The sequence below is a fragment of the Pollicipes pollicipes genome, unplaced genomic scaffold (genome assembly GCF_011947565.3).
Source record: "Pollicipes pollicipes isolate AB1234 unplaced genomic scaffold, Ppol_2.1 Scaffold_4881;HRSCAF=5763_pilon_pilon_pilon, whole genome shotgun sequence".
NCBI classification, from domain to species: domain Eukaryota; kingdom Metazoa; phylum Arthropoda; class Thecostraca; order Pollicipedomorpha; family Pollicipedidae; genus Pollicipes; species Pollicipes pollicipes.
This window is the reverse complement of record NW_023596576.1, coordinates 51851818-51864421: the sequence shown is the minus strand read 5'-3', so window position 1 is coordinate 51864421 and position 12604 is coordinate 51851818. Positions and strand designations below refer to the sequence as shown.

General features: G+C 45.2%; 1 protein-coding gene across 1 annotated transcript; it reads left to right on the top strand.

Moving 5' to 3' along the window:
• Positions 1-3356: 3356 nt before the first annotated feature.
• LOC119101119 (uncharacterized) lies at positions 3357-10109 on the top strand (the record flags this gene model as incomplete). The annotated part of the gene is given in 3 exon segments (XM_037224394.1): positions 3357-3502; positions 7841-7991; positions 9480-10109. Coding segments are annotated over 3 exon segments (433 nt in total), but the record flags the coding sequence as incomplete, so codon positions are not given.
• Between the last annotated feature and the right edge of the window lie 2495 nt (positions 10110-12604).

Here is a 12604-nt window from a genome sequence, read left to right as displayed (position 1 = left end):
CTACCCTTTCCATAAATTTACCAGTAATGCAGCGCTTCCTGACCTTGATCTTGACCTTCGGAGATGATATGGTCACTTGAATTGGTCTTGGGCCTAATTTCAAAAGCATGATCGTTTAAGAAAACAAAGTCAAAGCCTCATGACTTCTCCTAATACACCGTTGTCGGGTCCTATGAAACGATTCCCTCAGAATTAACTTTGCTGACGGCCATGGCCTGATTTTGACATGGTGGTGTTTCGAAGGCTGCCTTAAAGATAACTCTCAATTCTTTCTACAACCGTAATTCCCAGAAGCTCCATTAATTTCACAATTATGCGGTACTTGTTTGACATGCTGCAATCCATCCAAGCAAACTTCTTCAGCTCCTTTCAAGAATTTTCAATACAATTTCTGCCCACGGTCCGCAGTAGTGTTCAGAGTAACTCTGGAATCTACCGATATTCTAGCACGTACATTACAAGCAGACAGATGGCTGCCATTCCAGGACGTTGCCAATTATCGTCTGCAACGTCTTTTGAAGTGCGCGCAGCATGCCCTCGGGTGAGGGTCCATTTGAACCCATCCAAAGGCTTTTCCGAAATGATTTCCAAACGGTGCGGCGCAGCAACACCAAACTTTGCATAGCTGTAGGCAATTTATTAGCAAATGTTTTGGCATGCAAAAAATATGTGCCTTGTAAGGTAACCGACCTATTGCAGGTCAAATTCAGGCCACGGATTCAGCGAAGACAGTTTCTAAGGAATCGTTCAATATAATGCCACAATGAAATGTGAGACGAAGCCATACATACCTGAGATAGTTCCTAAGGCAACTCAACAGTTAACTGAAAAACCTCTTTAACCTAGGGTCAGGCATAAAAACTATTAAAAGGCCGAACAAAACCCAACTTGTTTTATTGCTCTAGACCTTGCTGCATCAGGTAGTCTTTGGTGTTCATTTCGAAACCATTAATAACAGAAACCACATTATACATCTTCTATGGACTTGTCAACACGCGTCCGGGTGGCCGGCTAGATACCCTTTGCTAGAGTGTGGGGGTCGATTTGAACCCCAATGAGATCTCGGGAGCTAAGAAAGCTAGATACACCTAATTTTCAGGGTTATTAACCTGTACGCGAACTCACTTAGGTCAAAGTTTGAGCTTCCTAGGTCATGGTCTTCAGCCCATGTGAGGTCAGTGACCTTATTTGACCTTTTTAAGGTCATGGTGACCACAACCATACAAGACTGCTCTGAGTTTGGCATTTGAATAAGCGACAAAGATCACGTTAGGCAGTATGTTCTTAAAATAAACTGTCGACACGGGTCATCTTAGGTCAATGACCTTTTTGACCTCTTAGAAGTCAATGGAAGATGTCTAATGCGGTTACTGTTGTCAATAAATTCGAATGAGCACCACAGACTATCCCATATCAAGCCCTAGAGATTTAAATCAGGCTTGTTGTGACCCTGGTCTGACCTGCATACCTGACCTTAGGTCAACGTATTTTGTTCATTCCATATTTTTGGTGCCTAAGAAACCATGTCAGAGATGTATGGCTTCGTGAAACACTCCGTTATTGTATCAGATGAGACAATTCCTTAGAAATTGCCCTCGCTGAAACCATGGCTTGACTTTGACCTGCCATAGGTCAGCGACCTTACAAGATGCATCTGACTCTTTATGTCAAACGATTTGCTATTACATTATCGACAACTATGCAAAATTTGGTGCGGCTACACCGCGTCGTTCGGAAACGATTCTGGAAAACCCTTCGGTGAGGGAGGTCAATTTGACCCTTCACCCGCGCGCGTGTTAAATGTTAGAGTAGTTCAATGACCTGAATGACCAGGGTCAACGTTTTGTTTTAGGAACATGCTGCCTAGCGTAATCTTTGACGCCTATTCAAATGCATAACTCAAAGCTGTCCTGTATGATTTTGGTCACCATGACCATCGAAATGTGAAGCAAGGTAACTGGCCTTACATGGGCACCAGTAGCTTTTACTTAGAACAGGTGTCTAGGTTTTGGGGCACTTTGAACACCATACCGGAATTTAACCTTGTTCGGCCTTATTCAACACAACGATTATGAGCTAGAAACCTAAGACTCTGACACAAATGAGTCTACGTATAGGTCAACATACCTGTGAATTCTGTGTCTCAAAATTTCTTAGCTTCTGAGATCTCCGGGGGGAGGGGGGAGGGTTCAAATCGACTCAATCCGAGCGAAGGGCATCCAACCGGCCACCCGGGTGCGTGGTCACATAAGCGCGCATCGCTGCATCAACGAAGAGCCATTGGCTTTCAAGCAGCTTGATGAGCGAAATGTAGATTTCGAGCACGAACCGCGCTTTTGATGTATAGTGCAGGCATTTGGGCAATTCTACTACTTACGACGGAAATGAGGCCAGGAATCGCACAACTTAAGAAGAGCACCGTAACCGAGCACGCAAATGTAAGTAAAAACAAACATGTCATCCCGAAGGAACACACTAAAAAAAACGCGGGAAACGGTCGAAACAAACACACATAACGGCCGCAGGTTTAGTTTATGCGCAGAAATGAACAAGTCACCTTGTGGCGAGTTGAAATGCGATAGGTGAGCCAACCCATTCACTACAGTAGCAGTTCTGGCGCTGCCAGTCTGGCAGTGACTTTGCCGTCATCAAAACGTTACATGATGTGATTTAACAATGACAATTGAAGTCCATATCTACAATATAGTGAAAGTTGGCTGTCAAAAACAGTCCTTTTCACTGAAAAGGATATCATAGTCACCAGTGAGCTTTTTTATTATATATCATGCTTGGCTCGATTTTTTGCTATGTGGGGCATCACATTATTTATGACATCGCATTATCATAAACGCGAGATTTACAGATTGTAAAAGAATTACTAAGAAATCATGTAATGTCTCACATCTCAACGCGTGTCATGCAATGTGTTCCAGCAGGCATTTTAATGAAAGCGATCTTTCAGTTCCATCTCCTTATATCCTTAACACTGACCCTGCAAGCTGCTTCGTCGTATGTTCCGTGGTTCCGCGACTTGCAAAGTAAGCGATGCATGTGAACATCGAGGCTAGAAATGAATGAAAACGTTTTGCTTATCCGTTCCGTGTCAGACATTTGTATTTCTTGTAAATGGCGTTTAGGACTTTTTGCTGTCCTCGCAAAGGGCGACATAGATATGTATATAGAACACACACATGGAACCACAGATGCAATAACGAGAAGATAGCCCATGTATGACACTGATTGTCAGGTATGACACTGTGTCTAGCTTTATCGTTGTTCTATGAGTGTACAGCCCTGCTTATGACCTGCGACGACGCTGATCTGATGCAGCGTTGGTAACATCGCGCCCGCTGCAGGGTGGACGGGTATTACCGCTGTGTGGAGCTGGCCATCGGCCGTCTGACCCGTCGTGGGGACGCCATGACCTGTCCGGGCGACGGCGCGATCTACATGTACGGCCGCCACTACGCCATCGGCGCGCGGATGGCCAACAACGAAGTCGGTCAGTGTGGTGGCAGCGGTGGGATCCCGACATCCATCCCGTGTGCTCGGCAAAGTCCCATCAGTCTCGATGATATCGCAAACGGGTGCAACCGGGGACCTGGGGTCTATTCTGCAACAGAGGTTTAGCAGTGCGCGTCACCAGTACGCTTCACGCGTAGATTAAGGGGAAACGATGCAGAAATGGAGCGTACCTGCTCGTGTTCTGCATGTGTCCTCCATGATTACTGATCGCGGCCCACCCTGCGCCAACTGACCGTCGTTCTTACGATCCGCGCCATCCCGGCTCTACTTGTCTCCGGCTTTTTAGACGTCCAGAACACAGGATCGCCCCCACTAGGGGAGGTGCAAGCACGCATCACCCGTGGAGCCGACTTAGCAATTATCCACTTTCAAAACCATTCTGGAAAACGCTATATCAGGTTAAGGCATCACGCTGCTCGGCATACTTGTATGCATGTTTGTTTTTCATTAGCAGTGATGGTTGGACACCCGTGCAGAGTAGTGCCATGGACATCGCAAAGTCACCATGCCAAGTACGAGACGCCAAGACTTGTACATAGCCAACATAGATCGCCCCTGCGTTCACTAATAGGCGAGGACGCCGCCATCGACGTGGCAGCAGTCCTTGCATTTCTAAACAACACTGACTTCACGATCATGTACTCATCTTTACGACATCTTCTAATGCCGCAAGACTCTGGTTGAAAGCTCCCTAGCGTACTTGCTTTGCACGCTGCGTGTTGCGATCGTTCATTTTGCACAGCTTGCGATTTTTGGACACGCTTTGGAACCTACAGCAACGATTTTATTTGATATGACACGCTTTGGACACCCAAAACAGCGACCTTATTTGATATCACGACATAGTTCTGCACAGTCAAAGTTTGAGTGCAAATGACAACGGCTGTCGACGCGCCCTTGAGCCCAAACAGCGACAGAACTCCAGACAGCGACTGGATAATTTTTGCGATGTGAACGGGACTATTGTGTCGCCTGTGATGTTCCATAAAGGCGAGAGTTGACATATATTAGACTGATCTCGGAATGCGGCTGGGGCTAGCGTTGCTCGACTCTGTGCCGCTCCCAAACTCGGTATGGATCGCAGGCGTCGTGCACAGCAGCCTACCACTAGCGTGGGTAGCCCGTCCACGTTACAAATCACTGCTGTCAGAGACGCGACATGTGGATCTAGAGCATGCGATGACAACATGTGACCAGAACCGGTTTTGCAATGCACACTAGGATTGTTTTAGAGACTATCAAAGTTGTGTTTGATTGATTTGTCTGACTGCATTTTAGAGGGGGCATTTTGGCTTCATTTATACAACTTGGTACGGTTGGTGTGAAGTATGTTTATTAGGGAATAAAAAGAGTCTGGTTCAACAGCAAAGGCATCCTAGTGCAAAATTACACCCATGTGAGTGTCGAAGATGAATTTAGTGACACATGATGGGGCCAGTCTGTCCCCGTGTTTAGAACCAGGCTACGCATATGCAACACGAATGCGTGGATCCTTGACACGTGTCTTACTATTCAGGTCACGCGCAGAGTAAATTAAGCTGTTACCTGTATAACAAACGCTCGGTAATAACTTCAACATGAAATATTTGTTGATCAGAATCAAGGAACAGGATGTTTCTGGCATCGTCGCCGTTCGATCTGGAATGTTTTCAACACTTTATAATGTCTTGGCCTTCCAAATAATCTGAATGGGCTAGTGCATCTCAAGGTAACATTTGATACTGCTATGCATGCCTCATTTACGTTACATTTTAAGGCCCCTTCTGTTAGCTCTGTTGCATACTGTGGTGGCAAAATTTTGAGTATGCAGTGCATACAGGGTAAATCGCGTAACTAGAAATCGTTTGAGTCCACGCCCAAGTTCCTGTTACAAAAACGTCCAAGATCTTAAGAGTAAAGGGGGGGGGGGGATTGGAGTCCTCGACATATTGAGCGTGAAAAAGTCCGGACGGAAGCAGGTTTAAACGGAGTGTCCTACTTTTGGGGTATATTTCGCAAACTATTCTTGGAAATATCAGGACTAGTTACCCTTAACAATAGCACTGAGTAGTGCCACTGCAGCATCGTCAAGACATAATAAGCATATGAGGTTTAGTTATTTTTTGGTCCGAATCACGTTGCTTACGGTTTTTAAAATCATTGCCCAGTACTGCGTTTTTCCTTGTAGTCGTGACTGCCTTCGTAAAGACAATGACCTTGCGCAGTTCTACTGGTGCGAATAAAAGAGCTTTGTGATTCGTGCGATAGTAGCGGCATTTACGCAGTGTTTGATAAAAGGAATGTTTCATTTTTGAAGATATTAAAGCGAGCATCAATTATGATGATGCAAGCTCCTTTATCCCTGTTGATATACTTTTTAAGTGGAAAAGACTGCCCTAGATATCCCAATTCTCTGTTAAGTAAATATGCTCCTCAATGCGCCATGGTTTGATTGCTATCGGGCCTTGCACATCATTGATTGAGAGCCAATTGACGGCCGGTATATCTTGAAATCGCGCTCACGAACGCCAGACATGAATGCCTCGAAAATTAGACGTTGACCTTGATGGCTGCATGGCTTATGAAATTGCAGATTTTAATGGCATTTTATGATGTCACGAATGCAAATGTGACTTAGAAATACTCTCTTCAATATACCTTTCCCCATTTTCACGGGCATGTAGCTCAGAAACTAGGGGGAGGGGGGTGGGCTTAGGTCTTAAAAAGGCAAAATTATGTACAGCACCGAAAGGTCTTAAAAATGATTATTCCAGTTAAAAAGCGTATGAATGTGGAACATTCCCCTTTAAACAGAATGCATTAAGCTTTGGTAGCATTCATTACAGAAACATTTTGACTCATAGGTGTGCCGCAAACATTACACAAAGCACACGTTGAAAAACTAAGGCAAATGAAATACCTTACGTTCATGGTGGGCTGGGGAATTTTGCAAGGAAAAAGTAATTAGCAATTATAAGCTCTTCTGAAGGATTTCGAGCAACTGAGGCTATGAATCAAATCGTGCGCGTCTGATGCAACAATAAGGGAAGAGTACAAACAAGCGTGATATTCTCTTTAAGGAGCAAGGGTCCTCCCACTAACGGATCGGCGCGCCTTGAGTGGTGGGTTCCGGGCACACGCAACAAATATGGCTCAGCGCGTGATGTGAACCCAAAGCCACCCGAGGTGACAAGCGAAACACATTTTTACACCAAAGCTAGCACTAGTTGCCCGAAACTGCCGACGTGGGCTGGGGGAGGGGGGGGGGGGGGCAAGGGCCATGATAATGCACCGATGCCGTGGCGCATCCAGCCGCTCGGGCTTTAGGGGAGGCGTGATGCCGTACAGCCTAACGCACTGACCAACCCACCTATATTTCGATTTAACAGCTTACACGTGGCCCGTTTTAAACCCTTTGTGTGCGTATGAGCAGTGTTTAGCCTGGTTTGTCCCCTGAACGCTAATATTTTTAATGCATTTCAGCTTTTCGCCTCTAGCTGTTTTTTTCAACTCATTTTGTGCCCTGTTATGCCCACCAGACAAAAACATCATCATCATCATGCAAACATGCAAAAACATGCAAACATGCATACATCGTCCTTTAAAATGACATTGGGAACTATGCTTGTTATTATCTTGCTATTAGTGTTACCTACTTTACTGTTTTGATGCACATATTTTATTTCCCTTTTTCTCGACGAACACAGCAGAGGCCGCTTGCCTATTAATCTCCAATGTAGCCAACCTGCACAGCGAAAAATGGCGAGGATCTCCTACCTACTCATTTTTAGAACAGTTGCATCCTGTGGCGAAAACTGGCGAGGGTCACCTACTTTTTCATCTTTGCTTTTACTTATGCTCAGTCTGTTGCATGTACATAAAGTCATGCCTATCTGTGTCTTGCTTCTTTCAAATAAACCCCCAAACCGGCCACCCTCTGTGTAAAGGGTACGTTGTTCATATGTATAATTGTGATGACAATTGGTGAAATATGTCATACATCCATATACTCCCATAAATATGTTCCAGATTGAGGCTCATAAAAGAATCAACATTATTGAGTGTTTCCCTGCTCGTTCTTTTTTGTCACCCAGTTCGACTTCCAGCAAACTAACGCATTCCTGGCAGTTTTCGTTTTTCCAGTAAGCAAAAGCCATGACTGCTTGTGTGTTCATTGATTGATATTGTTGATACTCTTGGCTCTGAATGTGTGGGTGGGGGATGAACAAAATGCCCTTCCCCTGCATTTGCTATTGCGCCGGTGCCATTCCCTAGCTTCACTAAGCTTCCAGCTGGGCTTCAGCTTGTAAAAGCGCGTTTATTTTGTGTTCCACAGAGTATACCAAGAGGCTTGCGTGTTACCAGCTGCGTCGGCCGGAGAGAGACCCCCTTTTCTGGAGGACTCATCTGGAGAAAACAGAGCTCGGCTCGTACTACTGCAAAGCTCTGTATGGCTTTGGCACGGCTCGGGAAGCCGTATATCTGTTGTGAGTACGGATATTGCTGTCGCGGTCCAAATGAATGTCGAATCCACCCGCCCGCGATGTGATAGCACCAGCTTAATTGGCTTTTACATGAAATGTGTCATGGCGCGGTGGCTGACATCATTGTTTTGCCGAGGTCTCCACAGAAAACTAAGTCTACGGAAGTGGCCGCAAGTACGTTGCCCACTAAGCCGTCCATTGGAAAGAAGCAGAGCTCAACAAGTTTTGGATACATTCAGATGATTGACATCTCTAGACCAAACACAGCTTTGTGTCCTACCGGACCGGCAACAGAGTCTGAACTAATGTAATTCTGAGACACTCATTCTCAGAGTTGCACCCTCGGGCTCGTCCGATAGCTCAGTTGGCTAGAGCGTATGGCTTCCGATCCACCCACCCGTGGTGCGGTGGGTTGGAGTCTTTTTACACTTCCTTTTTACCTTGACAGGTATGGGCATATGGCCGCTGGAAGCGGGCACGCTAAAAGGTTAGGTGATGTTAAAGACAAGGGTGGACCGTGCCGATCAATATGACACCTTAAACTATCACCACCAAATACTGCCGTAGACCTGGAATGCACGATCGGGTGATAGGGAGTCGAGGCCCACACTATAAACACTGGTTTACATGAGGTCTGGTCCTAAAAATTCATTCATGCGAAAGGTTCGAGTAAAATCTTTAAAAGATGCAGTAATTGAAAACAGTGGACATGAGCTCAGATGCACACTAACCAAAACGCGCGTGAACCAGAGTCGAGCGCTAACGCTTAGAAAATCTTGGGAACTGAGATGGAATTCAGCTTACAGAACCAGTCTCAACAGGACTCAGCCACATGTCGTGGGCATGTGCCTGACCCATCGAACAAGCAATATTTGCAACTCGAATACACATCAGATGTGTTATCTATGGTCTTTGATTTAGTGACATGCTTTTGATGACTAAACACAGAAAGGCAAGCAACACGATACACGAACAAAGAGAAAACATTTCGTTGATAGACTGAAACCACGTCTCTGACACTTGCACGACTATTGTGTAAAAAGACCTCAAGCATTCAACACAGAGTCGGAAAAGGATCATAGCCGATCACTCAGACCCAGTATGCCAACATCCAGCTTAGAACTCTGACGAAATCAATATGGAACTGGCCGGCTCAGACTTAGACTTAGATTACAACATTAGGCAGAGGTGGATCTTTTTCAGATTTTTCTGGAACACGTGATTGTAGCTGAATTCATATCACACAACGCTGATAGTCCTAATGTCAGAGCCGTTTTCAGGTGTGTATGTGAGGCGCCTGGAAGGGAGGTAACCGTGCAAACACAGGGTAGTCTCGTGGCTGTTTGCAGAATGCAGCCGGCAAGCAGCTAAAATGAATAGTTCGGCTGTTGCTTTGCATTGCGATATATCACAACTTCGCTCAAACTCAGACCTACGTAAAGCGGAAAGCAAAAACTAGTTTAAGACCCTGACAACTCCCATCGTTTGCAGAGCCAATGAAGACAATGTGAAAAGCGGATTTTGCTTCTTTGCCGGCGGGATGTCGGACATGTTGCGCACCGTTAATCGACGATGGTGTCAGCTGTCTGCCGGAGGCGTCGTGGCGTTCAGAGCCTGGAAGAAGTGATCCGTTGGCAGTGTTATTAGCTGCTGGTGGGGGAGGTCATACCATTTAGACTCGGAGCATAAACGGCTTTTGTTGGCCTAGTGAAGTCAGTCGTCTGTAGTAGAGATTGTTTCATTCCAGACAAGCGCACCGACAGCGTTTATTGTGGGATGGCTTCTTCCATCTACCAACCTCAACGGTACCTGTAAAAAGGTGCCTTGACAGTTCAGAATGTTCCTTGGAGACAAATTTAAAGTGTATTTCCTTCTGGGGTGTACTTCCTGCCGCGTGATCGATAGCGTGATGATGGTGACTTTTTGTACGTTGTATTTTATTGATATGCACGATATGGCTGTATGATAATGATTTTAGCTAGCTGATCTTGCAGTGTCCGTTGATTTGACAGTTACAAACGGCGTTAATATAGATTCGATTGTGATTGTGATATAATGTTTCCCAGCATTTAATCATGGGACCTAAACATGTTGACCTGAACGGAATACAAATGCTATATCGATGCCTCATCTTGTCTGAGGAACGGCACGTTAGCAAAATGCTTAAGTGTTTACTTTGACTGGTCGCGCAATGCGCTAGAATTATGCTGTGGTTGGCACATACACAAACACTGAAAAACAGTACAGGAAACGTCTTTCAATCCTCAGGAATGTCGCGGATAGTGCGACATGCTTTCTGGTGGCCAACTGTTTTTTGCAACCAACTGTACAACCAACTGGCATTTACCTGTAAACGCGCCCGGTTGGCCGGCTAGGTATCCTTCGCTCGGGTGGGGGCGCGGTCAATTTGACCCCTTAAGATCTCGGGAACTAAGAAAGCTAGAAACACCAAATATACAGGGTGTGTTGACCTGTAGATGGACTTACTTGGGTCAAAGTTTGAGCTGCCTAGTTTATGATCTTCAGGTCAAATAGGGTCAAATAATTTCGAATTCCAGGCTGGTCTCCAAAGTGCCCCCAGAATCCTAGAAAACTGTTTCTAAGCAAAAGGTCACAAGCTCATTTGAGGTCAGTGATCTTGTTTTACCTTTTCAAGGTCGTGGTGACAAAATCATACAATACTGCTCTGAGTTTGGCATTTGAATAAGCGACAAAATTACGCTAGGCAGTATGTTCCTAGAACGAAATGTTGACCTTGGTCATCTTAGGTCAACGACCTATTCTGACCTCGTGCAAGTCAAGGAAGATGTATAATGAGGTTCTTGCTATCAGTAAATTCGAAATGAGCACCAGCAACTATTCCATACAGCAGGCCCCAGAGTAAAAAACGGATTGTTTTTCACCTTGGTCTGACCTTCATACCTGAACTTAGGTCAATGTGATTTGCTCATTCAGCCATTGTGCTGCTTAAGAAAGCATCTCAGAGATGTATGGCTTCGTCAAACACCCTGTTTTGCTTCAGATTAAACGATTCTCTAGAAATTGCCTTTGCTGGACCCATGGTCTGACTTTGACCAGCCATAGGTAAGCGACCTTGCCATGTACATGCAATTTTTCATATTAAGCGATCTGATATTTAATTGTCTACAGCCATGCAAAATTTGGCGCGTTTAAGCCGCACCGTTCGGAAACCGTTTTGGAAAAAACCCTCGGGAATCAATTTCATCCCCGCTCGAGTGCATGTTATTACTGATACTGATTCTGTCATACGCCTTGAACTATGTAGGTGGCTACGGAAACACTTCCAGGTCCGAAAATTGTTCTTCATGGCGAGCAGGGTTTGCCACGCACTCGGGGGGGGGGGGGGGGGGTCAGTGTGTCCGAATGTTCTTCCAGAAGGATTTCCGAATGACGCAGCGTGGCAACATCAAACTTTGCATAGCTGTTGGCAACTGACCCGCAAAGGTTTTTGGTATAAAAATATATGTATCTTGTCATGTCACTGACCTATGGCAGATTAGTCAGGCGGTGGTCGTCAGAGAAGGCAATTTCTAAAGAATCGTTCAATGTAACGCGATAACGAAATCACCTAGGGCCCAATATGGTCAAAGCGAATTCAAAAGCCAGGTGTATTTTTCAGGGGCGCACTTTTTATGGGGTGGATTTCTGGTTATTATTCTTAATTGATGGATAACAGGGAACACAACAGATATATTTCATGGATTTCTTACGGCTTAGAGTAGGTTGCTGACCTAAAATGATCCAGCTGAACATTTTGTTGTTGGTGACATACCGCCTAGCGTAATTCATGAAACTTTTTCGTATGGTATGACAAAAGCAATTTAGTGGGTTTTGACAACCACGACCATCTAAAGTTCAGAAAAGGCCGCTGACCCTGAAAGAAAACCGGTGACCTTTTGTAATGAACAAGTATCTTGGTTCAAGGCGGTTGGATGAGGAGGTCTGAGGGCACTGAGGAACAACGATCTGGAGTTTGACGTTGTTGTACCCTCTTTTACCCAAAGGTTATGGACCTACGAACCCCAAATTGTGACATAAGCGGGTTTTCGTACAAGCCATCATACCCTGTTAATTTGGTGTCTCCAAATTTCATCGATGTCGACATCTAAGGAGGGCCAAATTGTACCCCTCCCCTCCCCTACAACCGAGTTAAGATTACTCAACCAGACACCCGGGTACGTGTTAAACATGACGCGCAACCCAGTTTGGGCCTCTGCCCCGGAGAACATAATGGTTTAAGAGCCAGGCCCACAGCGCACATTTAACATCATTCGAAGGTGGAACGCAAAATCCGTCATAAAAGCAAGAGCGGCATGCATCTCATGGTATTATCTCGATTCTCCTATTGTGTTTTGTACGTCACATGCTAAAATGTTTTTTTGTGCGACAGGTGGACACTTTTAAAAAGGAAGTCATTTTCATTGGGTAGTCAGAGAAAGCAAGTTTTCAAACCTGCAGCTTTCCTTCTGCGCGAGGCTCGTAATGACGAAAATATATATTTGTGCCTTGAATGATTGGGGTAGCCAAGCAAAAGCATGACGCCAGGTCAACTGACACTGCTGTAATGCGGTTTCTCCCTAAAAAGAATACTACAA